We start from the raw sequence: 27,762 nt of genomic DNA, 5'->3' as shown, positions 1-27,762 counted from the left end.
TATTATAAAACATAATTACATTAAAATGTTGTTGTAAGTAGCCATCTGTACTAATGTAAGCCTTTAATTTAGAAAGTGTAAATCAAAGCAAGGTACAATTTACCTTACCTGAAGCATGTCAGAGAAGCATTGAATCCTTTTGCTGGAACCTGTAGGCTGTCTTGAAAGTTGAATGTTTCCGGAACAGCACAACGCACTCTAAAGATATGTAAGAGACCTCCCCTCCAACCAATTGCATCTGCTCTGTGCCACCCTTCCTATAAAGCTGTTGTCTGACTGAGATCTCTGCAAAAGAATTAGGCTCTACAAATAGCCCACAGAAATGGGATCTAAATCTTGGTTGATAACTGCAGAGATAAAGGAAAATTCTGCAAATTTCTATGAAAAAAACGTGCTTGAATAGACCCCCCCACCAAACTTACTCAGATTGGAAAGATCCATTTCTTCTATGGGCCTATCAAGTCTTCTGTGAATGCAACCTGTACGTTTATGGAGATAATTTGAAGGCAGTGGCAAACCATGGACTATGAGGAGGAGGGTGGCTTGACCTTGAATGCAGAACGGTTGAGGTTGGAAGGAACTTCTGGAGCTCATCTGGTCCAACACCCCCTGCTCAAGCAGGGTCATCTACAGCCAGTTGCCCAGGGCCACATCTAGGTGACTTCTGAGTATCTCCACGGACAGAGAATCTACCACCTTTCTGAGCAACTTGTGCCGGTGCTCGATCACCCTCACAGTAAAGACGTGTTTCCTGATGTTTAGATGGAACCTCTTGTGCTTCAAGTTTGTGCCCATTGCCTCCTGTCCCATCACTGGGCGTCTCTGAAAAGAGCCTGGCTCCATCCTCTTTGCACCCTATCTTCAGAAATTTGTGCACATTGATTAGATGCCCCTGAGTCTTCTCTTTTCCAGGCTAAACAGTTTCAGTTCTAAACAGCTGGGATATCATGTGTAAGATAAGATATCAGTCATTAAGATAAGCTCTCATCAGCCTGCGCTGTGAGAAAACGACATCCTGGATTTTTATTTTTTAACTCAAAGACCAATATGGAAAAAGGTTTTGCCTTTTTTGTTCTAATACAGGGATCTTATAATACTGTAGCCAATAAGATTATTAAAAACTGCACAGTTATTAGCAATCTGTACTATGTTGCTGTAACATCTTATTACATATTTCTCGACATATCTCTCCCCAAGGGATAAACATCTCTTTTGGACTAGCTGAAAGAGCCAGCATGAGAAACAGAGGCTGAAGCCAGGACTTGTCCTTTGAGTTGGGGAATGAAAGAGAGGCCTATTTTCTTGCTTTAAGGGATTCATTTCCTGGGAAACTGTATAAAGGTCAGAAGCGTATTATGCTCTATGCGATTGTGAAAAAGTCTCTGGACACTGATGTTACATAAATATTTACAACTACTATTACTAACCAAACCTGTTTCCAGCCCCTATTCCTCCCAAGGAAAAACAGAGGATAACAGGGAAGAATTGACCTGTGAAGAATAGTAACAGTGAAAGTCTAGCCTGAAATCACTACTGGAAACTGCATGTTTATCTGAACAGGAAGAGACATTATAAAAAAGAATAAAAATCAAGGAGCATCTGTAATTTTCCAATGCAGATTACAGAAGGCTGCAAGTCAGCTGTGACAACAATGATAACAGCACCATGCTTTTGTTTTCTTTATTTTACCCTTGAGCAGATAACCTTTAATATTTTGGTAGAGTAGACACATTGGTGATGATGTTTTTGTGATATTGCAAAACTCCATTTTCTCTTCATCCCTCTGGGAACAAATTCATCCATGTCACTTAACCACAGCACAGCTTTATAAAGAACAGAAAGGCTAGAGGCACAGCAGTTTGTGAGGACTCAGATACAATAATATCTATTGTTTGTATCAAAAGATAGCTGCCAAACTGTCAATAAAAGGATATTCATAAATGACAACATACTAATTTGGTGTCAGAGAACTCCAGCAGAGGTGGTATTTGGCCCATTGATTTTGTATTTTTTAGGTGATCTGGGACACAAACAAGCAACTTGCAGCTCTGGAAGATCAATAAGCAGTTCAGATAAGCCTCCCGTTAAGTATGCTGTATCAGAGAGTTAGTGGCACAACTGTGCTGGTGAAGAGCTGCTGGGCAGCTGTGGAAGGAAGTGAATCAGCATCATTTGCTGGAGCAGATATTGAGTCACTGAGATCCAGCCACATGCCTAGGTTTGTTGATGAACCCTGACGCACAGTGGAAGCACTGAGATTTATGAAGAATTACTGTTTTTTCCTTTTTTTTGGGACTACTCCTAGAGTTCCTCTTCCTTCCAGCTCTCAGAATTGTTAGCTGTCCTAAGGCAACTGTTTGCACTTCGGTGGGACCGGAGTGCCTAAATCTCTAAAGAACTTGTGAATACCTCACCCCCAAACTACAAATACATGAGAGTATTGAAGCAAATCAGATTAATATAACAGACGTTCAAATTGAAGAGAAGAAACTCTTTTCAAGCCAAGCCTTCTTACAGAAGAGCAGAATTGGTAGAAATCCCCAGGGCCTGTGACATTTCAAATTAAACTTGAAATAGATTTAGCATAGTCATTCCCATCGTTTGACAGTAGAAACTCCTACCACCTTCTAGGCATCCGGATTTTATGATACAAATCTATTTGCTGAGTTTTGCACCTGGAAGAAGGTGCAAAAGATATGTATAAAAGGGCATCATATTTTATGCTGTGTGATCTTGATTCACTTACGTTTAAAAAATACACTTTGGCCTTACTGTGGGCCAGCCCATTATGAACTTAATAAAAAATACATTGTGTATCCGTCACTGAAAATAAACAAAACACAGGAGAAACCAAAAAGATCATGCAGAAGGCTGTTAATGAATTACCCAATGTTCAAAAAATTCAGTTGTATTTATTTTGCATTGATTTTCCAACTACAATCTGAGATTTCCACTACCTCCCTTTTGTATCTCTGCTGCCTATTGAAACAGTACTTGAGAGACCATTTATCATTACAGAGTCGGCAAAAGGCTGATGACGAAAAGGCTGACAGACCAAATTTGATCTAGCAGATTCCTTTCCTGCATTTTCTTCTATAATCGGTTCTACCACATACCGACACTCAGACTGGCCTACTCAGGGAACTATTTTTTTTCATGATATATGTTCCAGAACTTGTCTTCTTAAAGACTGCAAACTTTTCATTCACTGCATTGCTGGGAATCCAGATATGTATATTTCTAAGTCTTGAGCCCTATACCCCAACAGGCTGTGCTTTCTACCCACTTTTTTCTCTCTGCGTGGAATGTAAGTCCAATGCAGAAGCTTAAGGCTCACCCCAAATACTTCTGGTTTCTTGGGTTCTCACCCAAAACCTTCTTGTTTATTGCTATGGTCAAATTTTCAAAGTTAACACTCTAGGATGCAGGTAGCACAACAGGGCAGCAGAAACACATCACCACCTTTGGCAAGCACATAGGTGATGAAGCACACTTGCAGTCACTGCCAGGTTCTTTAAAATAAGATTCTTCACTGTGCCTTTTGGCAACATAACATTTCCTTCCTGTATTAAATGACACTTCCTTTTCTAGTTGAGGTATTTGCAAAATGCCCTACATACAATTGGAGGCTTCAAGAACTTTGCACACAAAGAAAAGGACAAGGGGTAGTGCTGGGTACAGATGTCAAAATTTACCTCATATATTGAGATGGGAGGGTAGGTATTATCTATGTAAACCCACTTTTGGTTAACAGTCCTGTTGGTAATTCTTGGTGGTGCTGTAAAAGAAATATTTTGTTACCATTGTTCAATTCAGAATAGAAGCATTTCAGACTCAACAAACAGGTTTGCATCCCTGTGTGAACATCAGGTCAGCTCCATTCCCACATTTCTAAGCAGTGAGCTCTGGTGCACCGAAATATAAGAGACACCAATAGTATGTTTCTTCTCTAAAGTGCTTCTGCAGGAGCTGTGTGGATGTGACATTCATCTGGTCCTTTTGTTTCTCTGTCTTTGTCATTGCAGCTCTCCACATCATGAAGTCCTGTCATACTGTTTTTGCCATCATCCATTAAGTCTTCGGCCAACTCTGTGCTCTTCTTGTTACACTGACAGAAGTCACTGGAGCTCTCCAGTAAGTTGATGCAAAATTTGATAACCAGTGCTAGCCAGGCCATCCCAAAGAGGATCCAAAGAGAGATTACATTCTTGTACCAGCCTGGATAGGTGCGGTCTGGGTTCATCCCTACAACAGAATCACCCAAAACATTTCTACATTGAATCAAGACTACCTCAAAGGAGACATTTCATGTAAAGCAGAGACAGAGGACAGAAATATGACCTAATATTAGTGATTTCTATATAGACCCAAGAACTGTGAAGACTACACATAAAAAAAAAAATTCAAAATTAGAGCTATACTAAAGAGAAATTGTTCACGTATTTAAGTTCATAGTTTCTTTTCTCCATTTATCACTCAGCTTTACAACATTATAGTAGTATGTAACAGGGGCTCCCTTCAAGCAGAGAGGTACGCAGGTTTTATGTACTGGTGTACATACCTTGTTAAGACAGATGTGAGTGAGTGTCTAAGAGAAGTAATGACCCAAACAGTACTAAAATCTGTAACAACAACTGAGCCTTGGAAGACAGCTTGAAATTATGTTACCTCTGCCTGATTGCTCAGTTAAGTAGTCTGTGATCCTCTTGGAGCAGTCATATTTTTGGTTACAGTTCCCCAGTGTTTCGTGCAAAGAGGCTTCTATGGGCTAAACTGGTGACTGTAGTAATATTAAAAATAATAACACAGGCAAAGGAAAGGAATGAGGAATGAGCTTAGTCTTATAAAGTGCCTGAACAGCAGGCTGGGGCACATTAAAAACCAAGGAAAGATACAATGCACAAACTAGAGGCAGCAGAGTCTCTGCATAGGCTTTTTCTCTACTGCTCCTCAAGTCTTGTTATTTATTTTCCTTACCTTAAAAAAGTTTGGCACTTTATAGCTGAATACCTGCAGCATGGCAGATACTACAAAGCACCTGATTCTTTTGGGACAGAGCATGAGGAGTTAACACGTACAACATGGTGCCTCTGTACGCCTGAAAGTCACACCCTGTCCCAAGTTGCAATGAAACTCACACATAGGGCTGGGTTGAAACAGGACATCCATAGAGGCAGGTATTATTTAGGTGTTTATCATCTGTGACCAGTCCTATGTAGTAATCCTATCCTGTCATTCCCTGCACAGACCAGCAGGTCCCAAATTGCAGTCCATGAACTGCTATGGTCTACAAGATTATGATAAGCGGTAACTGGTCAGTGAAGCCACATTAAATTATTTGCATTTGGTATTATTACATAGTACAGAATACATTGTACATATTCTATATACATTGTATGTATTTTCAGTATAATGGAACTGCAAGGCATTTTGAGGTTGTCACTAGCCGCTGATAAATGTTTGGGAGCTACCAACCACTTCTGTGGTAACTACTCTTTGGGCTGCCTTTCTATATCAAGGTGAATTTCTGCCAGAAGGAGTATTATATTCAACCTTCAAACAAGCACCTTTCATCAATGCTAAATTCAAAGGTATAAAATTTGTTAGTTTCTAAATAATAAATGAAAAAGAGAAAGACTATTTGAGTATTCCAAAGAGAATGCTTTATCCACAGAGATCATCTGCTAGGTGCAGGCTTGGGGATGAGAAGATCAGAAGTTTAGGACCTTTGTGGCACAATGATTCTAACAGAAGGATTCACTCAGTGTGTAAATTAATAGAGTTCAGGGCCAGTAAGAGACGCTATAACAATATTACTAAATAAAACAGGCTAGGGACCACTCTGTAACTTCAATTCTAAGTGCCACAGCCTGGCTCATGTTTCTCCAAAAACTGCAGCTGTGTCCAAAGGGAACAACAGGGCATCACTCCTAGCATGTGATATCCCTCAGAATTTACCTGGCCCAGAACAGTGCCAGGAATCACAATAACAGGGAAACAGTGTGACAGTCACAAAATAATGCATGAACTCATGCTCTGGCCTTGCTTATTTTTATGTAGAGACATAAACTACAAACACAAGATTGTAATGCCAAAATGGTCTGGCCTCTACATGCCACAGGTCACAGACATGTATTCACTTATTCCCATATGAACCTCGTGTATCTATGCTGGTATGTTAGTTACAAAGGTACCACAAAGGTGAAGGTATGCCTGGAAGTGAGAAGGTGTACTAGAGAAGAACTTCAAAAGTAGTTATCAGGAACTGAGAGAAATAAACCTGCTGCAGCGCCAAGTTCAGAAGCATCTATAAAATGCTGAAGTGGCTAGCTTCTGTTAAGCTCTGTTTGGATACCCTTACCCAAGATAACTTGATTCAAGCTAGTTAAAGCATGTCTACACAAGCTCTAGTCATAACTTTGACACGTTATAGACAAGTTCTATGGTAACACCACTAAATTGTCTAAGCACCGAGCAAGCACTATGAAGAAATGAAAATAAAGAATCCATAGTAAGGTTTTTACGTCTTTCTGTCTCCCAGGGATTCAAGGGTGCATGTGTTTCTATAATCAATTTCTTGTTAATGAGAAAGTCTTTATCAAAAAGGTGTGTCCTGTGTTTCAGCAAATGCATCAGACGTTCGTCCAAACCCATTTCCTCTGACAAAGTGTTTTGGCAACCAAAACTAGACTGTGCCTGGTGCCTGACAGTCTACACCTAAGTGACTTAAGTTGCCTTTTAGAAAGCAGTTGTCTGGGGTTTTGACGAGGGAAATGTTCACTATCTGATAATGGTAATGAAGAGTAGCATCTGCTTAAAACTGAACACCACTGGTGCACTGGTGTGCACCAAGTGCACCATCAGCAACTGCTGTGATTATGAACAGCACTCCAGTCTGGCATTGTACTCTTTCAAGAGACAGATCACCTGAATGCTGGAAGATTAGTCATTGATATGGAAATGATTGCTTTGTGCTTTCACATGTGGCATTTCTATCTCAGAAATCATGTCTTCCCCAACCTGTCCAATACCTACCTACCACAACAGATTTATCATCAGGTGTGTGGATTGGTGTAATACTGCCAAGGAGAAAATTTGATAAGCCACACTTTTTGCTTTGATGTTGAGTAGGTGAAAGGAATGAAATTGGAACTACTCACCAATCACATAATCTCCAAACCCAATAGTGCTGAGAGTAATGAAGGAATAGTAGAAACCCTCTTCATAAGTCCAGCCTTCTTTGTCAGAGAACAACAAGGGAGGTAGCAGGAGGAACAATAACAACCCAGATACTAGTGCACAGGTCTTCATCAGCAGGGCAGCTTTTATCTAGTAAAACACAAAGGAAAAAAAAAAAAGACAAGATTTACAAGGTGGCATGGAAAGTAGAGCTCACTTTTTCTGGTTGAAAATGATGTCGGACTCCATAAAACCACACAAACATTCAGCACATTCCACTAGAATAAACAGGATGACTCTCCCAGTCAACAGAAAGTGGTCATTACTTTCATGAGTCCTAGATTCATGCCATTTTAAAACCTATTTCACAAATGCTCCAGCATAACCTACATATGTAATTCTAACCACAACTGATGATAAACAAACAAGCTATCCCAGAATGGGATATCCGTGAATGGCTCTATGGCTCTGGCAATTCTGTTGCTGTAAGGGAAGCCATTCATCACAAAAGTTCCATCATTTAGTAAATGTCCTTATCTAACACCTTATAGGGCTGTCATAAACTAAATTTATTTATTTCCGGTTATTCCTGAGTATTATTGCCTTTTTGGCCAAGAATGTAGGCAGGCTGTTCTTGTTAGTCAGAGGATCCCAAATACGAGACAATGCTATTTGTCTCCTGAGCTTCATTGGAGAAGCATACCTGGCCACTGCTTACCTTCCAGTGAAACATCTCCTCCAGGCGATGGGCACAGCGCTGAACCCCCAACAACATCACCTGCCCGATTTCATTCAGGAGGACAAGGTTCAAGGGGATCCCAAACAGCGCAAACAAGATGCAGAAGATTCGGCCAGCCACAGTGCTGGGGCTTAGGTTCCCATAGCCTGGATAGGGAGGAATCAGGTGTTAAATCTACAATGTTCCCTGCTTGCTCTCCTCCCTTAGAGGGGGTGAACCTCCATCTTCTACAAAAGTTAGAGAAGGTCACTGTTCCAAAAGGACCTTTTTTATAAATAACTGTAAACTACATCTATTGTTTGTCATATCCTATTGCAGGCTGGAAAATAACATTTCTTCCCCTGCCAATTTTATTTAGTTCCTTTTCCATTTACCAGTGAATTTCCTCTCCCCTACCCACTGCCCTGGCTAGGATTTGACGTAAATGCAAAACTTCCGTTTAGTTCAGTTTTTCTAAGCATTGTTGGCATCGGGTTTGCTGGTAAATGATCCTGCATGGCTGTCAGATGGTCTCCGAATCAAAACAATACTGTTTTAATAATACCTTTGTCCCACAGGACTACTGAACTTACCACTGCCTCCTTGCTTACAATCCTTTTTGTGCCACAAGTATAAAATACTCCTTATTCTTAAATTATAAAGTTGTTTGCCATGAGCCAATAAAGGCAAAGAATATATATATTTAACCTGAGTAAAATACTTCAATTTCAGACATAAAGGAAAAAGGCATTTGAAAGTTTGGCATTTTTTTTCCAGTTGCACCAATTGATCTAATGGAAGATACCGCCTAGCAAGCATAGCTTTACTTATATCATGGCTCAGACAACCATGGCTTCAACAACAACGCTGCAATATTTGTCTTTATTCCCCACATTTTCTCTATAAAATATCCTGTAAATCTGTAGACTTACACTTCTGTAATTTCAAGTGTTTTATGCCATGAGGAAAATCAGATCTAATTTTATTTGACAGGATGCTTTAAAGACGAGGAAAGGACTAGCACATAAAGAACACTTGAACAGTGACTTAACCAATTCAGAGACCTTGACTAGATTTCAATATCACCTTCACTCATTAGCAATTTGTGTATCTCCATATACAAGATTGACATAACCCGGCTAAATTTATCTTTTTGCCATGAATAATGCTATGACCTCCCAGCAACACACAGCTTTTGGCTTGGTGGAAACCTGGAGGTGCTCCCAACAGTGATGCCTTACTAACGTGCTTGCAGGTGGTGGAGCTCTGGGACAAACAAGCAGCCCCCAGGAGGGAGAGGTCCAAGGGCTGGGCTCTGTACATGAGAAAAGTGGGCACAAACACCCACCGTTGGCTACACAGGATCCCATTCCTTCATAGAATCATAGAATATCCCGAGTTGGAAGGGACCCATAAGGATCATCAAGTCCAACTCCTGGCACCGCACAGGTCTACCCAAAAGTTTAGACCATGTGACTATGTGCACAGTCCAATCTCTTCTTAAATTCAGACAGGCTTGGTGCAGTGACTACTTCTCTGGGGAGCCTGTTCCAGTGTGCAACCACCCTTTCGGTGAAGAACCTCTTCTTGATGTCCAGCCTAAACTTCCCCTGCCTCAGCTTCACACCATTCCCGCGGGTCCTGTCACTGGTGAACTTCAGTAATCTCCATCCCATGCTGACTGCAGTAAGCCACCGACCAACTACGTAGAAAGACGTGCCACTATGAACTTGTGATTTCTACACATTCTGCACTGAGCTTTGTACTGACAAAATCTCTCACCATAGGCAATTCCACAAACAGTTAATTATGCATATACACTAGCAAACTACCCCCAGAAAAATGTCTGGCAGCAAACTGTTTTTTAGTATGTGTTTTCACCTCTTTCCTATCCCAACAAATTCTAAACTTTACAATCTGAATGGCTTCCCCTCCAATAATTTTAGGTTTGAATGTTTTGTAAGTCTCTGTTTTTAACGTACACGGTAATGCACCAAAGCAATGCCTCCAACAGCCTGTGCCTGGGAAGGGGGAGAGCCCCTGGGAAAGAATGGGATGCTGTTACGTAAGTACAGGTTGTTTTGAAATAAAGTCAAACAAAGGGGCTAAATTAAGACCACAAAGCAGCCTTAATTCCAGTGCTGTGTTCTTCACTTACGAGCAACTCCACGCTTTTATGCGCTCCCCCCTCTCCATGTAATTGCTGACAGTCATTTCTGCTGGATTTCACCCTTTCTAGACTAACAGGTGTGAGACAATGCAGGCAAGTAAATCAGACAGATGTTCCCGTGAAAATGAATTTGAGGGACGCATGCCTTATGTGATCCGTGCCACACTGACTATGCCACATTTCAGTGGACTGATTCCAGTTTTCCTCTTTCATGATATTTAGGATGATTTGCAGGTTGGTCTGGACTGATGGGACAGAGCAGGGTTGCATTTACTGTAAGGCTGAAACCTGAAAACAAGTCGCGTACATCTATGGACAGCCTTTCCCAAGGGCTGTTTTCTTCTTCCCCTTCTATATCAAGTTAACAAAGGCTGTGTAAAGGCTTGGGCAGTTCTTTTTACCATAGCTTTCCAGGTTATCCAGCCTCTGGAGAAGAGGAAAAAAATAATAAAAATTCAAGAAAGGGAGGAAGAAAGGTCCGTAATCTCATGTCACTGGGTGAAGCACAGGATTCTGGGGACCCCACATAGTGCTAAATAGAGAGCATCTAAGGTTAAGCTGTACATTGCATTTAATTTAGAAGAGCAAATTCAATGATGTAAGAAGATCCAGTGTGTACAAGACAGTCCAGCACGCCAAACACCAGACCTGTTTTGCATATGATTTATCTAGTGCCCTTGGGCTCAGCGGCTCAAGACAATTTCCTGAAGACTTGGTGAGCAGCTGCTGTAAACATGCCAAAAAATCTACATCCCCTTAGCCTTTTAGACAGGATGCAAGGTTTGATCAAACAGCACAGGAGACTTGAGATTACGTAAAATAGCTAGCAATTTATATCTGGCTGATGATTTACCCTTGCTTTTGGGCTAGACAAATAGGTATGAATATAGCTGTATGTGAACCTTAGTTGTTATAAACCTCAAGCAGGAACGGATAAATGGGAGCTATTCTCTTCAGTAAAGGGAATGAGGGTAATTGGTGTTTTATACTGCTGTGGGCTATACATCAGAAGATCTCCACCAGCTTCAAGGACCAAAACAAACTACACTGTCAGCAGTGTCACATCCCTCACAGACCTGCTACTGGGATCTCACCTCGTGAATGCCTGCCCCAGGGGACACTGAGGGATGCTCACCAACACTACACAGAAATCAAAGTGCAAGCGTTTTCACTGAAGCAGCAGGAGAAAATTCCTGTATAGCTGCTTTCATTTTGAAATAAAGTCCTACTTAATCCTCCTCCTCAGAAGCAAAATAAGAGTGTTTTAATTTCTAAACAATCATATCCGCTTTTTTTATCCGCAATTGCAAATTCACCAAATTTCAGCTGGTAAAAAAAACCAGATTGTCACAAAAAAGCAAGTGGAAAAGACACTTCTCTAGCCAGTAACTTTATCAGCGGTTTGCGCATTCAAACATGTTTTGGGGGAGACTTTGGTTTAATTCTTTCTCCTACCTGAGCGGATAGAAACCATAACTTCCCAAAGGAGTGTCATGATCTCAAGGTGACAAGATGTTCTTGTGTAGGAGTAGGCAAGCAAAATACTGCCTCACCTGTTGGCAGTATTTTGCTTGGAACACACAAACACTCGGCGAAGCCTGGGAGCCAGGTACCTTGCCTTACATGACTGTCTGATCCACAGGGCTGTTGGGCAGTCCAGTGAGGGATGCCAGTGCTATAATTACATTATTTTGCATTACACATTTAACTACTCTGAGAAAGATGCTCCACTTGGCAGCTGAGATCTCCGGTGAGCCACAATCCTGTTCTCCCAGGCACAGAAGAAAACTCCACACTCTCTCCTACACCCTCAGGTAGCTCTCAAGCCACCAACCTCCTGGCAAGAAGTATACTGCCAGCTCCTCTCCTAACGCTTTTCAGAAGATCTAAACTTTTCTTTCACTTGTGCTCTTTAGAAGTAACCTGAATGTTTTAATTCAGGCTAAATGAGAGTTGTGTTCATGGCAGATTCAAATGTTGCATTGAGTTAAAAATAAATATTAAATCCAATTTAGATGGAGAAGATGTCAGTGGTGACAGAACCTCGGGAACTGTGTCCAATAAGGGAAACTTCGTTTTAATCCCGGTAGGTTGAACCAGTGGGTATGGGGGAGATGCCCATCACTATTCATTTTACCTGGTGCTGTGATAGAGACCAGTAACTAATACACTAAAAACATGTTTTAGCAGAGTTATTTGGCAGTTTTGGCCCTTTCCGGTTCCAGGCAACAGCAAAAACTGTCTGCAGACTCCTTGAATATGTGACTCAAAACCTTCTGTGAAAGGCCAGGAAAATGCTTGAGATGAGTACTGCAGTCTTCTGTTTGTTATATTCACACTGTGTATACGTTGGAGGCTGTGTAGTATGCTTAGTCCCAACAGAACAAGATGGCATGTGGTCAGGAAAGCAGACTGAATTTGTCGGTTCTCAGGAGATAGCTCAGAGGATGTTTCTGTAAGTCAAATCTCCACATCCCTCGGTGACCTCCCATGGACTGTTATGTTGCATCGTTACTTGGACAAGCCCCTACAGCAGCTCTGCTGGTGCTAAGGGCAGGAAAAAGATCAATGCATCAAAGGTGCAGTGTTCTTCAATGAAGAACTCCTCTGCACATAGTTGAGTGTCACAGAGGATTTAAATGTAAAAAATGTCCCTAGGCTGTTATTCCACATTTTAAAGCACGTTGATGTCTTAAAGTAGTTAACTGGTGGACTAAAGGGCACCCATTCCACAGGAGCTCCATCACATGCTAGGCAGCAGTACAGAAGGTCAAAGTCTTAGAGACAAACTCTTGCTGGCCCAAAGCCCTGTGCTGCTAGGAGTGCCAGGACTTTCCAGCCCTGAACTGGCTGTTCCTCCCCCCCAATAGGAGCCATTCATGCAACATACTAATTATCTGCAACAATATACCCAATATCACCCCTCACTCATCAACTGTCTGCTCCTTGCCTCTTTGCTAGCTCCTTCGGGGGGCTGCTGTGGGGAGCTTTCACACTGTGCTAACCAGAGAAGGGAAGACAGAAGGAAGGTCTTCACTTTCCTTTGTACTGTGAGATGGTTTATTTGCTTTTACTGCTTTGTTTCATGTTTAATTCATACAAATGAGTTTTGCTGTCAGAAAATGGGAAGGCAGCACTAGTTAATAGTATCCACTCACCTAAGATAAAGCGAGACATTCAGGCTATGAGAAAACAATATTCTTCCTTCTCTTAGGCTACCACAGGTAACCTCAATCTCATCTCGGTCCTTTCCCTTCCATTTTTTCTGAGATTACACCACCCTGTGGTGGTATGACTTTAGGAACTTTAATCTTGTGCCCCACTCTGAACTGGCTTTAACCTCAGTCCTGGTAGTCCAAGCTAACTAGGAAGAGAGTGAACAGAGAAGAGAGACTGCCAGTAAGGAATAAAGACCTTCGAGCAATAAAAACCAACAGCATATTACCTTCTCTTTCTTTAATTCTGTTTAATAGTACAGCTCTAAAGGAACTAAGATAATTCTCCAAGACATTAAAGAGAAAATTCCTATAGAAAAACCTGCAGAAAATGAGATAATGTACAGGATCTGGAGTGATGTGACAAGCAAATACAGCAATGAAGGATGCACAACAGTGGGGAGAATGAATTGGAGAAGGCCAGGACTGCCAATCCCACATTATCAAAAATTATAAATGCAGTTCCATTCAAGTTATGAAATTGGCCAATAATTATGTAGGCTTTGGGGCACTTTTGTTTCATACACGTCTCTTCTTGGAGCCTTCAGGATTAGAGTACCAAGTATGTCCAGCCTCAGGTCAGAATCTTACTATGCTTTCTAAGCAAAACTCATGTACTGCTTGTAATTGCTACTGGAAATTGATGAGGCTCTGATTTAAATGGAAGAGGGGGATAACATAGCATAGAGAAGACCGCATCCTGAGTCACAGGGATATAAACAGTGTCATGGGGGAAAGCAGCTAGTGTCCCTCAGATGATGTCAATAGGGAAAGAAGCTATCGTCCTTTCCTGTAGCCTAGAGAGAGTTCTGGTGAGGACTTCAGAGAAACACGAAAACCTCACCACAACCTTCTCAAGAAAAACTTTTCCACTGTGTCAGCTCCTACATAGCTGTGCCTTCCACATGAAGCTTCTTACTGTGAATCACTCTGCTGAACTTCACTGAGTTTTTGGGAAGGACTTTGTCTCTTTGCTTGACATCACAAACTCAGCCTTATTCTTAAGTCAGGCAGTGATGTCCAGGTCAAGAAGGCTGCACCAGCTATTATCTCCAGAGCTTGTATAAACTTGCAAAGAGGATTGTTAACTTAGACTCAAGGTGAAGATCTGTGAGGCTGTGTGGTACTCCCTTCTACAGCATACTGTCATCTGCAGAGTGTTAAGACACTAACCTGTACACAGTTAACAATTTAAATTGGAAAACAAAGAAACAAAACCCCAAAATCAAAGGCCCAGTAGTTCAAAGCTATCTGTGTAGAGATGAACAATTGCAAAGTTATTAGCAAAGCCCCTAGAATCACAGTTTAGGCTTTAAAACAGTAAGATACAAGCAGCTATAACATCTGGTATTTTTGCCCCGATATGAAGTTTTCCCACCCCACCACCCTAACTATGGGGGCAAGAAGTCTACTTAAATAAAAAAGGAAAAAGAGCAGCTTAGGCTTTCACAGAGTAACAGCCAGAAATGTTTAGTCCAGATCTTTGCCAACATCACAAAAAGCCCTTATATTTTAACATGACAAATTTGATTCTCCTTAGGTGTGGTTAATTTAAATTAGACAGTTTAGAATTTAATCAGTTTTAACCATGGAGGCAAGCAAAACAGCTCTAAGCAGATGCTGCTTTGTACCGGAGGCCGGAAGGAACTGCCCAGGCTTTATGCTGGAAACCCACAGGCTCTTCAGCCGTCTGATGAGGCTCCACTGCCATCATCTGGTACAACCCGTACCTGGTAGTAAGACACGCCAAACAGAACAGAATGCATGCAAAAGAGCAGGGCAGAAAGATGCTCTGGATCACGATAATTTTATTTTAAGCAAAGCAAAAAACCACAACATCCTCTGTGTTAGCTGTTGTTTTGGGGCTTAATGTTCTGAAGTCAATGCATCTTCAATAACTATCAGAGATAAATCTAAATAATGCTCTACGTGGGTGCACAAAGAAAGTTCTGAATCTAAAATGTATTTGAAATTGAAGAGAACTGACAGATGTGACGTAAATCAGGAGAACTGATTTTTTTTAATGTATTCAACGACTATCTCACCACATCCTCTTCCCCCATGTTTTTTAAAATACTGTGTGAGAAAACATTTTATAATACATAGTGAGAAAAGATGTCAGGGCAAGTTATTAATGGTTTTGGGAACTGGTGACATGCACTGTCAATAATTAATAGGTATGGTGTAACCTAATGCAGATACTAAATCCATTTTATTGTTTCCATTCTCTACCTCCCCCATCTCTTCCCATCACTCATTCATAGCTTCACATTACTCATTTGCTTGGAACTTGACTTAACTGAAATGTTTCATTTATCCAACTATGGGACTTCAATCTACACATGCAGGCCCTCAGCCAATACAAGTAGAAATAAGAAAGAATAAATCGTAAATAACACCTCCAAGGATTTAGCATTCAATATTAAGTTTTTCAAAATCCTTCCTTCTTCTTGTAACAGAAAAAGCTCATTTCAATGTACAATTCACCTCCTACCTCTTAGACAGCACTAGGCTTGGGAAAGAGATAGAAAAGTATAGGGAAAGAGGTTGTGGGGTCTCCTTCCTCAAAGATTTTCAAAAGCTGCCAGAACACGGTCCTGGGCAACCTGCTCTGGGTGCTCAAGCAGGGGTTGGACCAGGTGACCTCCAGAGGTCCTTGCCAACCTCAATCACCCTGTGATTCTGTGAGACAGGAAGTATAGGTATTGCAGCACCCTGAAGCGATACTACTTCAGGACCAAAAAATTGAGTAACTTAATAGGGATATGTACTGAGCTAATTATCCCTGCATCTAATTAGAGGTCATTACTGCAATGGCAATAACAATGCATTCTTAGTTCTAGGGCTAGTCTATTGCATGCTTACCCATTGCATGACACAGACAAACTATAGAGTGCTATGATATAGACAAGCTATATGAAGTCCCATAAGGCTGGACAGTATCCGATAGTACACGTCCTCATTCCTGCTCCTTTCCCACCTATAAAGCTGCCCTGTGAGTGGGGAACTCTTACCAATGGTGGTTATTGCAGAGATGGAGAAGAAGAAAGACCCACTGAAGTCCCATCTGCCCAGGCTGGTGGTGTTTCCCTGGAGGGTTACACCGCTCTTGTAGGCCTCGATGATACCCTGCAAAGAGACAATAACATGAGATCCACAAACTCAGAAGAGCCAAAAGCCAGCATACTTACTGTAAGCAAAGGGCATCTACAGAATAACAAAGTTGCATGTGCACATGGTGGATCATACACATAAACGTGGAAGAGACTGGAGGGCAAGAGTTGCCTAGAGAAAGCCTAGCCAGTTAGATAGTTATTGACCACCCTACAGCATACAGGCTAGGGAAAGAAAGTGTTTCCAGATGGCATATTCTAAAGGCAGAACCCTCAGAGCAGCAAGTAAACATGCAAACATAAATGATACATGCTGGATACCTTGTCTACACTGGGGTGGAAAGCATGTAGTGTAACATATGACAGAAACTACACAGAACGGCCAGTCACTAGTATTCAGCAACCTGTCCCCACCCAAGTACTCCAAGTATGAATATATGGTTTGGATTAGCAGGATGCTCAATTCTGTTCAAACCACCTGGGAACGACTCAGATGTCATTATGGCAAAGTGTACAGAACTATGCCAAAATAAGGTAACAGACATTTTAGCAGCGCCCACATCTGACTATGCATTCTCACACCAATAAAGTTAATGACATTGATGTGAGTTGTGTTGAAAACAACATCAGTCACAGCACGTACACTAAGCTTTTCACACCCACTGACCAACAATCTTTTGGAGGCGATTTCCTTGAATGCAAAGTGTAGTCAAAAATAAATAAAATTCATCACCTCTGAGAAAGACATGCAGATACCCAATACCGCTATCCCTTCCCTAACTATAAGAATGCTGGTAAAACTTTCATCATTGCTAATAAAAGGAACCAGTCTCAGGTTAGAGGGCAACAGTTGTAAGTTTTACAAAGAAATTGTGCTTCATGCATCCATCAAGCAAACCAGTGCCTCAAGCCCACAAAGCAAAGCAGTTTTGTCCCATTTTACTGATGAAGACATACTATGCTGTAAGCAGTTTCTGCTATCGTACATGGCTGTGAATTAAAAGTAGTTTCCAGAGACCCAGTCAGCATCTTTATTATAAGAACCATTATCTTTTTTCTCCAAAGCTACTAGTTCTTACACTAAGAATAAGGAACAGCTCTTACAATCAACATATATTTTCTTCCAAATAAGAAACACCATTTGATAGTCATTCTCAGACTTATCTTCATTTACTCATAACTGAGGGCAATTTAAACAATTCAGGGTTGCATCATAACCTATTAAAGTCTGACAAAATGTTCTTCTGCTTTTCTCTGCACAAGATAGAGGAGAGAGCCCTTACTCTGAGACGGGCTAAGGACCAGATGCTGTATTACGTTATGCTTCCTTCAGTGAATTGCTGCCTTGAGTGGAGCAACACATTTTTGTTTTTTTTTAAAAAAAGGGGGCGGGGGGGGAGGAGGAAGATGGAGAGAAAGATTTTACATCAGGAAGTCTCCAGCAGCAGGATTCGTTTTGCATAGATTGCATGTAATTTCCACTTCTTCCACAGCCACTATCTGCACTGGGGTTCGTCAGGCTGTCTGGGATGCAGGCTCTGACCTTTCTCTGTTCTCCACGGTCTCTGATGATGTTTGACCTCAGGTTTAAGAGCAGCGTAAGCAGTTCTGCAGTCAGTAACCAGGGTGCCCAAGAATATAAAATAACTCCCCAAATAAACCATATAAGAGAGACACTGAAAACTTAAATAGATGACAAACCTGTATTTTCCCTTCTCCCCATGAGAAACTATTGGCTAAATCTTAAGACAAAAAGCTTGTTATTCTCTCAAACTTTCCTTGTGCAGCCTGTCATCTCAGCAGTTCTATATATTTAGCCCTGAAGACGTATATACATGCTGGAATACCAACAGTGTAGCTCTCAGATAAATGATCAGCTTGATTAGATAGATGCATAAAGCCCCTCTGCGTACAGCATTTGTTTTCCATTCTCCCGCCTAATGTCCTGTTGGTACAAGCTCAGAAGCTGACAACATTACATGATATCAAATTTTTAAAGCCAGAAACTTCAGACACCTTAACTCCAGAGAGGATAAGAAACTGTGGCTGAATTGGCCTAGAGAAGTGAAAGTTTCTCCACACAGAAAGCGGAAATCAGCACACTGCACAGGATGTCATGTGAGAAGCAAGTCGCAGGAACCAAGGCATTAAGTGCTTAATTTCACATCACTGCATCACTTCAGTTCTGCATGGTTTAGGACAAGAGACTGCGCAGGCGTAAGCACCCATGCTAGCTTTGCAGTGATTTACAACAGTGAAATGTCTGCGCTGTGTTAACTTCTCCCGAGGTGGTGCTACTGCCAGGAAATACAGAGTTTGTCTCAAGAGTCTGCAGGTAGGCTCAAGTGCTTGAACTGAATGGCACAATGATCCTGCACTCACCTCTACGAGGAGCTAACACACAACTCACTCGCTGGCACAGAGCAAGCACTGAGCCTGCAGTGCCCACTGCTTCTGTTCCTGGGGTTGAGGTACTTCACATACTTACAGGAGGTCTTCAAGAGCCTTCAGCAGTAAGCCTCTGGCTAAGTATTTCCGTGTTAAATCTTGTTATCAAACATCCAGATGACATGATTAACCGCGAGGATCACTGTGACTGTCACAACCTGATATGGGGATCACTGAATAATCATGAAAATCAAAACCACTTGAATAAACTGTCACTCCCAGGAGAAATGTCAAGTTGAATACTGGCAGGATAAAAGAGATACTGATGCAACCCTGAACGTGGAGGATTCTCAGAAGGTGGAGAAAACGATATATATATATTTTTTCAGTAAGACTGTTTTATTACAATATTCAGAGTCAACCTCTGATGCACAGCAACAATGTTGGAAAACAAAGATTTATTCTTCTGAGAAGAGCAGAAGTGATGGAGCTTACAGATGTGCCCATATAGGCAGATTTGTGAAAGAAATCCACAGATGGCTATTAATACACAAAAATTACCTCTGGCACAGCAAGTTATCAGATCGCAAACTCCTGGAGGCTGAGGATTCAGAGAAATATCAGTGCATACTTGCCCTAATTTCACAGGCTTCTCTAGACATCTGCTTTTGGTTACTGCTTTTTTTCCACAAAAAAAAAAAATTAAAAGTGGTTTATCATTTTTGATAGAACACACAGGAGAAACCAAGGTAATAAATGATCAAGTAGAACAGCTGGGTTCTCCCAGCTCTTCCCATTGAAAAAGCACTGATATATCTCTGCTGCTGATTAAAAATAACAAACAAGCCACCACCCAAAAAAACAGAAGTATTGGCCTGTGGATGCAAGACAAAGAATCGAATCACATACATTAGGTGACATCTGCTTGGTCCCTTTAGCCTGGCTTCGAGAACCAGACATTTCCTGCTTTGCTTTACATTGATTTGGGGGAGAAATCCTAAGGGTTTTTCTTTTTCTCTTTATTAGGTTAATCATTTATATGGTGTCTTCTGTAAAATCTGATGCATTAAAAAGTACCTAGTAGAAGTAGGGTTTCAAATCCAGTTTTTGAAGAAGTGCTATCTGCCTGATCTAATACACCAGTCACCGTGAACACAATCCATCTTGAACTTGTGGAGCTTGGGCTTGGTATTTCGGGAACTTGAAAGGTCTTGTGTGTATAGGAAGGAAGCAGTGGGTGGTTAAAATAGTCAGAAAAAAACAAAAAAAAACCCCAGAACTCAGTTCTGCTTTAGTTTCTACAGACAAGCTTCCCCCCTCTAAAATAATAACAACTTGTGGGTCACAGGCTCTACTACAAATACTTTGCTGACAAGTCCTGTATCATATTAAATCTCCTATAGAGGTTTCTATGGAATTGCTATAGGATTTATAAATGAGGAGCTTTGAGATTATTGGGCTTCATGAGTCAATGAAACTTTGGAAGCTGCCACATTTTCTCATAAACTAGGCTGCTCTGTTTCTTGATAGTACCATGCAAAGCCTACTTTCACAGTCAAGTCTTATTGTAGCTGACAATTAGAAAAAAGGCATGAATTAAATGCAGATGTCTGTCCCATCACCTTTGTGAATAAGCATGCTTTGGGTTACCTACATTTAGCTTCCGCCCTGGTTTTGCTCAACCACGAGCTCTGAAGTTTTCACTGAGGTACATCACAAACTAATGCTTGCAAGTGCACCCTTTATGTTAGATCATTACATCCCACTACAAATTAAAGCCTACCCATCCCACCTACACCATCCCACTACAAATTAAAGCCTAGTTTCGTGTGTCCTTCTGCAGGGAATTCCCTCCTTTAATTCCAGCCCACTGGTAACTCCATGAGGAAGCTGTAGATTTCTGCTGACTCCCTTGTCTAATGTGTCTCAGACATATCAAACTTATTTTAGAATGGCAATGACCTTCTTTCCTTCTCTATTCAGTTAGAATAACCATTGCTGGTTCTTCCTCCAGGAGCATCCAAAAACAACAGCGTCCTAATTTCCTTATTGCAGTTAAAGAAACACAAATAAAAATATATAAAAATCACTGCTTCATCCTGACTGCCTTTCAGCCCTTTTCAGCTTTGGGGCTGTACTTTCACGAACGACTGACAATGAATGCTTCACTCCTCCTGTAAAACCATTACCACATAGCTTTGCCCCAACAAACTCAATGTAGCTACAGTCATATCAGAAAAATTAAACTACCTGTTTGAATTACACTTCCAAAAGAGTTTTTACTCTTCAGAGAAAAAAAAAAAAAAGAAAAAGTGAGGAATGAGGTAGCCTATTTAAGTACCTCCAGAAGCTTAATACACACAGCATGTGGAGTGTATTTCTCTTTCAAAATTTCTGAGTTACATCTTTTTCTTTCCCAGAAGAATGTAGGTTTATTCATTTTCCATTTTCTGTAGAGTCACTCTTGCCTTCAGCCACATCTTTTTTCTCATTCACCGTGTGTGCTGTGTTATCAGTTCTGGGCAACTCCTGGCTTATTCACTTCCTCTTTTCTAAACCCTCTTATCACACATGGGCCCCTCCACCACCAGCTCGTAGCTACAGCACAGCTTCTGATCAGCAAGGGCTGCAAAATGGAAAAACATTATTTACTCTGACCTCCTTAATGCCAACTGAAAACTTCATTCTTCACCTCTGTGCTGATTCAGGCGAGCTGGGTACAGCTTTCAAAAAAGGCACTTAAAAGTCAGCAATAATGCATGTGTATACGTGAGCCGAGATACTACCTTACCTTGCAATCTTTACCTTCTCCAGAACATTATGCTTCTCTTTCTATAATCTTCACAGCAAAGAATGAAGTTTTATATAAATGATTAATCAGACTGACTCTGATCTATCTGCTGCCCCCCTTCCCCCCACAACCCATAATAAGATATAAAGTGACACGAAGGAACATGAAGCCATGGAAGATCCATGACCATTCAAAGGATGTCCATGAGAATTCCTAACTCTTCCTGGACTATGCTCAAAATTTCTCTCATATTTCTGGGCAAAAACTTTTTACTGGAGGAAAGTATCATGGAAGGAGTCATACAAATGACCCTTTTATAAACTATGGTTCCAGTCACTGTTGTTGTTGTCCTTGTGCTTCTGAACTACAGCATTTTGGCCAGAGTTCACAGTAAACTTTAGATATCTTCGTAGGCAACAGCAGCATTTCCTAATTGCATTTGGAATCAGTTCTCCATGAAGGCAAAAAAGCAAGAGAAGGGACTGGAGTAAGAAACTTCACTCCCAAGTTTAGTTGAAGCTTACGCATTCTTATATAAATCACCTTCTCCAGAGAGTATATGGCCTCCTGAAAGTTGTGTAATTTCAGATTGTAAAGGTGAGGAAGTGTCTATCGATGAGGGAAAGGAGGCATTTCTAAGGCACCAAACTATCATTTAGATTAATGACAAAATATAAACTCACAAGTATTGTGCCTCAGAAATTATGTGTAATATTTATATATAAACACTCATTTACTTTTCACAGAATACCAGCTGTAATCAGAAGGAAATATAAATGTTAATCTTGTCTCAGATTGTGAGGACAAGGGTCAATTAACTTCAAAATAAATAAATAAATATATTATGGATTACACCATTCCCAGCTATGAGCTCTGATCCCCTGTTCTGGCCTGGAGTGGAAGCTTACTTGAATTCTGACCAAAAGAAAAGCAGGCACAAGATTAATTACGGATGCTGGATTATAGACTCCAGCTGCTTTCTTTAGACTTTTACTGTCGGTGCTGGGTCTGCACTAAGGTTTCTAGAACCCACATAGGCTTACTCTTCTAAGGGGAAGGATCGAGAGATGCAGTAAAGAACAACAGTGCTACAATCAATGCTACCCTGAACCACTAACACTTTTTCTGAAAATTAAGCTTTTATATCTAGGAAGACTGTGCAGCATGATTCAAGGGCCAAAGCACTGTTATTGCTTCCCAAATCCAACAACACAAGTGACTCAAGAGCTGAGATGCAACAGAACTAAATAGGACCTGGTGCATTGCACTGCCTATGTAACCTACAGGACAGAGCACAGCAGGTTGTGTTACGTCATCTGTGTAAAATTGAGAAGTTCTTTCTCTAGTAGTTATTTTCCTTTTAGTTGCTTTAAAAAGGATGGGGATGGACTATCATGGACAAGTAACTCTAAGAGTAACCTGCATCTTTGAACAGCTGAGAAGATGTAACATCTCTGATAGGCACCCCCAGTATTTCGATGTCTGCTGCTAGCATGGTGTCCCAAATCCACCTTTTTAAATACAGGTACTTGACATTACATAATTGACCAGAAGACCTAAGAGTGAGTCAACTCACCAGAAACAATGGTGCATTCGTAGATTTTCTCCTTACCTTTCAAGAAGTCCAACAATGTACCACTAGCCTATTGCCCATCCTGCTTTATAAAAGTTTCCTACAAATTTTTCTCTAAAAACTTCTGTCAAAGGTTAGCAGATAATGTAAGCACTGAATGCAAAATGCGCATACTCTTAGTAACATAACCACTGCTCTTGTTAATTAACAGTTAATTTCCTTCTTGGATATGGGTCTGGGCAAAAGTGTACTGGCTATAACTTAATCAAAACTGTAACACATTTTGATAAGAAGGTAATGAGAAAGAGCAATTATGGAGGATTGACCTGTGACAAGCCAATGGAAATTTTGACTACAGTGGGTCCTATAAAATTATCACTGCTCCACAAGACAAGGATCCAATGCTGCTCCATACAGTCCCTTATCACTAACTGGTGATCCCTGCTGCTCACGCCTTAATGGTCAACCAGTGCCACATCATCTGTGGACAAGACGACTTCAGTAAACTGCATTTGCAGGTTTTTATTTCCTGACAGCTGGCACAAAACTCTGCTGGTTCAATGTCAGCATAATCCAAAGTATTGATGAGGATCTTCCAGTCACATGGGAGCTAGTTGCTCTTTTAATCATGAAATTCGTATGATTCTAGATGTTGACTCTGGAGATAACAGTATCTAGGTCCACCTGCAGGCTTTTAGTTTATGGCCTGCCCTTTAGAATTAGGTCCTTTCCACTACACCTTCAATCTTGCCAGGCAAGAGTATTTTTAGTTTAGCTCACCTTTGATTTTTTCCTTCCCAATTTATGTAAATGACATGGCTTAATTAGCCTCTTGCATCTATAATAATAGAAAGTGGGTAGAATAATATAATACAGGAAATAGCTGTATTAGGGGATAAGGTTACAGGAAAAAAAAAAGCAAGGACAGCATGAAAAGGATATCCCAGTAACAGGCCAACACAGCAAACACAGTGCTGCAAGTCTGGCCCTACGCACAATCTTCTGACGAAAGAGATGTGGAAAAGCACAGTGCCTATAGCTACATCAGTGTTTGCAACCACTGACAATGCTGCAGGAAGAAGAGCATGTTCGGGGGACAGCTCAGCTGCAGCAGTGCTATGTATACTCCTCCTAGGCAGTAAAACAGAGAAATGCATCAAGCTGGGCAGTGTGCCTAAGACCTCTCCCCCACAAAGGTTAGAATGGCTCTCAGCTCCACAAGATGCGACAAAGCAGAAAGTGCCTTCTTTCTGTGCAGCCTCACTCATTGGACACTTCTGGAAGGGTTCTCAAATCTGGAATCAATATCATTCTTACCTGGACTACAACTCTTGGATAACTTTTTTTCTCCCCCAGTAGAGTCCAGTTACTGTTCTTCACTGTACTGAGGGTTCATAATCTGAAATCTGCTTTATTACATCCGTTTCCACCTTCTGCAAACCATGTAATTTGGAGCTTCCTTTGATGTGACCTCACATTTTGCCACATAAAGACCACCACCACATTTACAGTAACAAGTCAGATATTGCCCACTTTGTATGTTGCCTAACGTCTCTCGAGGAACTGTTTACTTTTGTTCTTGGTGAACAAGTGGTTGTATCATAGACTTTGCTTACAGTGTCAGAAAAATGGCCTAGGGTTAGGTAGGTCAAACCCAAACATGTTTTCCCTGAGCAGATGTTATTGGGTGCACAGTAGAGGGACATGGGGCTGGAGTCTCTCTGTTCTCCTTTATGCTGTCCTTACTCTAGGCATAAATAATGAAAGCCAAGAAAAATGCAAATCAGTCTTCCCCATATGCACACACACACATTCATGTATGTACATAGCAACACGCATGCATGAATTTTTTTGTGTGGTTATACATAAACCAGTTGCACGTGCTACCCTCAGTTATTTAGAAAATGCAGAACTGCAGAGCCCTGCAGGGGAGGAGCCAGACAGAAAAAATAGCTGTGGGAAGCATGGACCTACCACTACAGAGATCACACACACTGTTCTAACGCTCTCTCCTCTGCTGTTCAGTTTTTGTTGTTGGTCTGCTATCTCCAGCTCCTTCTCTCTTTTGTTTTGCTAATTCGAAAATTGCTTCCAGCCCAGAAAGATCTAAGCCACCGAAATAACAGGATGAGTTTGCTAGTTTAGCCACCACGGCATGGTTTGTTTGCCTTTCCTCCTGCCCATCCTCACACAATGCTCTCATGCAAGCTCCTCAAGGCAGGAGCTCTCTGCTGCTCTCCATCTGCACAAGGGCTGGACGAGTAGATCTCCAGTTGCGGCTGGTAACTAGGAACTAAGCAATAAATAGGTTGTAAAATGATGTTTGTACATTGCTTCAGCAAACTGGGATTTTATTCCATATTGGCTACTATGCACTTTAAAATAAACATAGAGTTTAGAATTATCTATGATGAAAAGCCATATGAAAATAAGAAGGAACTGCCAGTAATGTCAAAGCAATTAAAATTCACTCACTGCTTTATGTTTTCACACTCTTTATATGTCTTTCTTATTTGCAAATAATCAGCTGTGTATCTAGAATACAAATTTGTTATCTGAAGAGGGTTATTGATGCATTGCCTGATAAACTCTGTATTAAGCAATTTACTGTACAGGGATTTTTTTTTTCCTGAGCACACACAGTAAACGAGCAATGTGTCATAGGAAATTAAAAAAGAGCACAGGAAAGAAGCAATCCTGTGGATTACCTATTTAAGATAAATTTCTGACTGTGAAGGTTACTGAAAATAGCACACAAAGCCATTCAAATGGACTACAGCTTCTCAAAGGAAGAATGCATGCACAGACATTCTATATAAAATGAAACAAAACTTTCTACTAATGTCCTCATCCAGGGCTTGCTCAGGTCACAATTAAATACTCACATGGCACAATAAAGCAGTGGCTGGTCTAAAGGGATTTGGGTGGCTGTCCTAATCTCTTGCCTACCAGACAGTATCAAGAATTAGTAGAGGTCATCTTGCAGTGAAACAAACCATCAGAATGACATTGGAAAGACCTTTCTACCTACTCGGTTGAGACTACTTTCCCTACTACTATCACCTCGTTACTCTCATTCACCCGGGGAAACCCCTTGCAGCCCCATAGGCCAGCACAGAGTGAAACTCAGTCTGGAGCTGCCTCCATGGAATGCCAGGCTGGTCTGCTCTGATGCATTTCTCACACCTCCCAGATGAATTATTTCAAAAGGCTATCTATATTCCTCAGCTGGAGCTGTACACATCAGACAATATAAACAAGTACCATAGTACCTTTCAAGGGGTACCATAGTTGCTTTCAAGGGGCCAAATTTGAAGACCGATGACGTGATCTGCACTTTCACTCTGCTACTGACTGCCGTGGAGGATTTACCATCTAGAAAGTCAAAGGATGAGAGCCTGACACAGGTTCTCAGCACAGTTTTGTCTTACTGAAACTCCTGGTAAGATTATCTGCTTGCTGTGTTTCTAGTTTATTTATTTATCTCTGCCGGAAAAATAAAATAAAGTGGTGGAAATATTTATCTTTTAGGTCCTTTGAGCTCTGATGACCAGCTACCATGCTTCCAGCCACTACCAAACACCGCTGGCACCCTCCACCCCACTTTTTGTTTTTCAGTGCCTATTCGAGGTAGGCAGCAACCAAAAGAAGCAGCATATAACCAACTACCAGAACCCACTGATCTAGAATGGTTTAGGAATATATTTATGACATTTCAATATTATAGGCTTTTCTTTTTTTCAAACAGAGAGTGAACACAAAGGCCATTTTACTTGTTTCACTCATTTCTGTACCACAGGATGTAGCTGCTTGTACTTCAGTGAGATTGCATTTGGTCCACCTTCGTATTTTGCAGCCATCCTTAAAACATCCCCAGAAACTTTTCTAAGGTTACGTCTGTGCTGCATTACCAGGATTTTTTCACTTCCCTTTAATTAACAGGTAGAAAACTGATGCAGGAGGGGGAGAAGGTTTGACACCAACACAAAACCCAATCCAATTTACCACACCAACGCCTTTCCGTTAGAACTCATCGCTTGGAAGCTGCCACAGGGTATACATAACTCATTCTTAATTACTTCACCAGCGAGCCTGAACCACTTGCAATTAACACCAGGTCCTACCCCACCACCATCACCACCACCACCACCTTCCTCCTGCCACTTAAACCCCAACCAAAGGCGGCGGGGCCGAGAGAAGCTCCCCTGGTAGCCCCCCTCTTGGTGGCCCGCCTGGTGGCCTAGCTCGGCGAGGGCAGGGGCTCACCTGGATGAGGCGCTGCAGGGCGGCCCCCCGCAGGCAGGTGTGGTTGGCGAGCAGCTCCCAGTGCTGCTGGAGGAGCCGCCGGGCCGCCTGCACCTCGGCCGGCCTCTCCAGGGCCTGCAGCACGCCGGCCCCCAGCCCCACGTAGCCCACATAGGCCACCAGCAGCACCGGCACCCCCAAGCGCCGCCGCCGAGCCTCCGCCGCCCCCATGGCTGCCGCCGCCGAGCCGCCGCGGGGCTGAAGAAGCCGAGGGCGGGAGGAGGCCGCGCCCGGCCGGCCCACGGCGCCTCCCCGACCTCCGCCTCCTCGCCGGGCGGCCTCGGAGCTCCCTGGCCCCGGAGGTTCCTGC

At 41.7% G+C, this 27,762-nt stretch overlaps 1 protein-coding gene across 1 annotated transcript; it reads right to left on the bottom strand.

Annotated features, from left to right (window-relative positions):
- Positions 1-1,666: 1,666 nt before the first annotated feature.
- Positions 1,667-27,762, bottom strand: LOC308192513 (potassium channel subfamily K member 17-like). The gene is made up of 5 exons (XM_080586146.1): positions 27,414-27,762; positions 16,297-16,411; positions 7,898-8,064; positions 7,161-7,329; positions 1,667-4,245 (listed from the first exon to the last, which is right to left on the bottom strand). The coding sequence occupies exons 1-5, from the start codon at positions 27,621-27,623 to the stop codon at positions 3,950-3,952; spliced, it is 957 nt and encodes a 318-aa protein (XP_080442272.1). The 5' UTR covers positions 27,624-27,762; the 3' UTR covers positions 1,667-3,949.

This window comes from Anser brachyrhynchus, assembly GCF_964034855.1.
Source record: "Anser brachyrhynchus genome assembly, chromosome: 3".
NCBI classification, from domain to species: domain Eukaryota; kingdom Metazoa; phylum Chordata; class Aves; order Anseriformes; family Anatidae; genus Anser; species Anser brachyrhynchus.
This window is presented reverse-complemented; position numbering and strand designations above follow the sequence as displayed.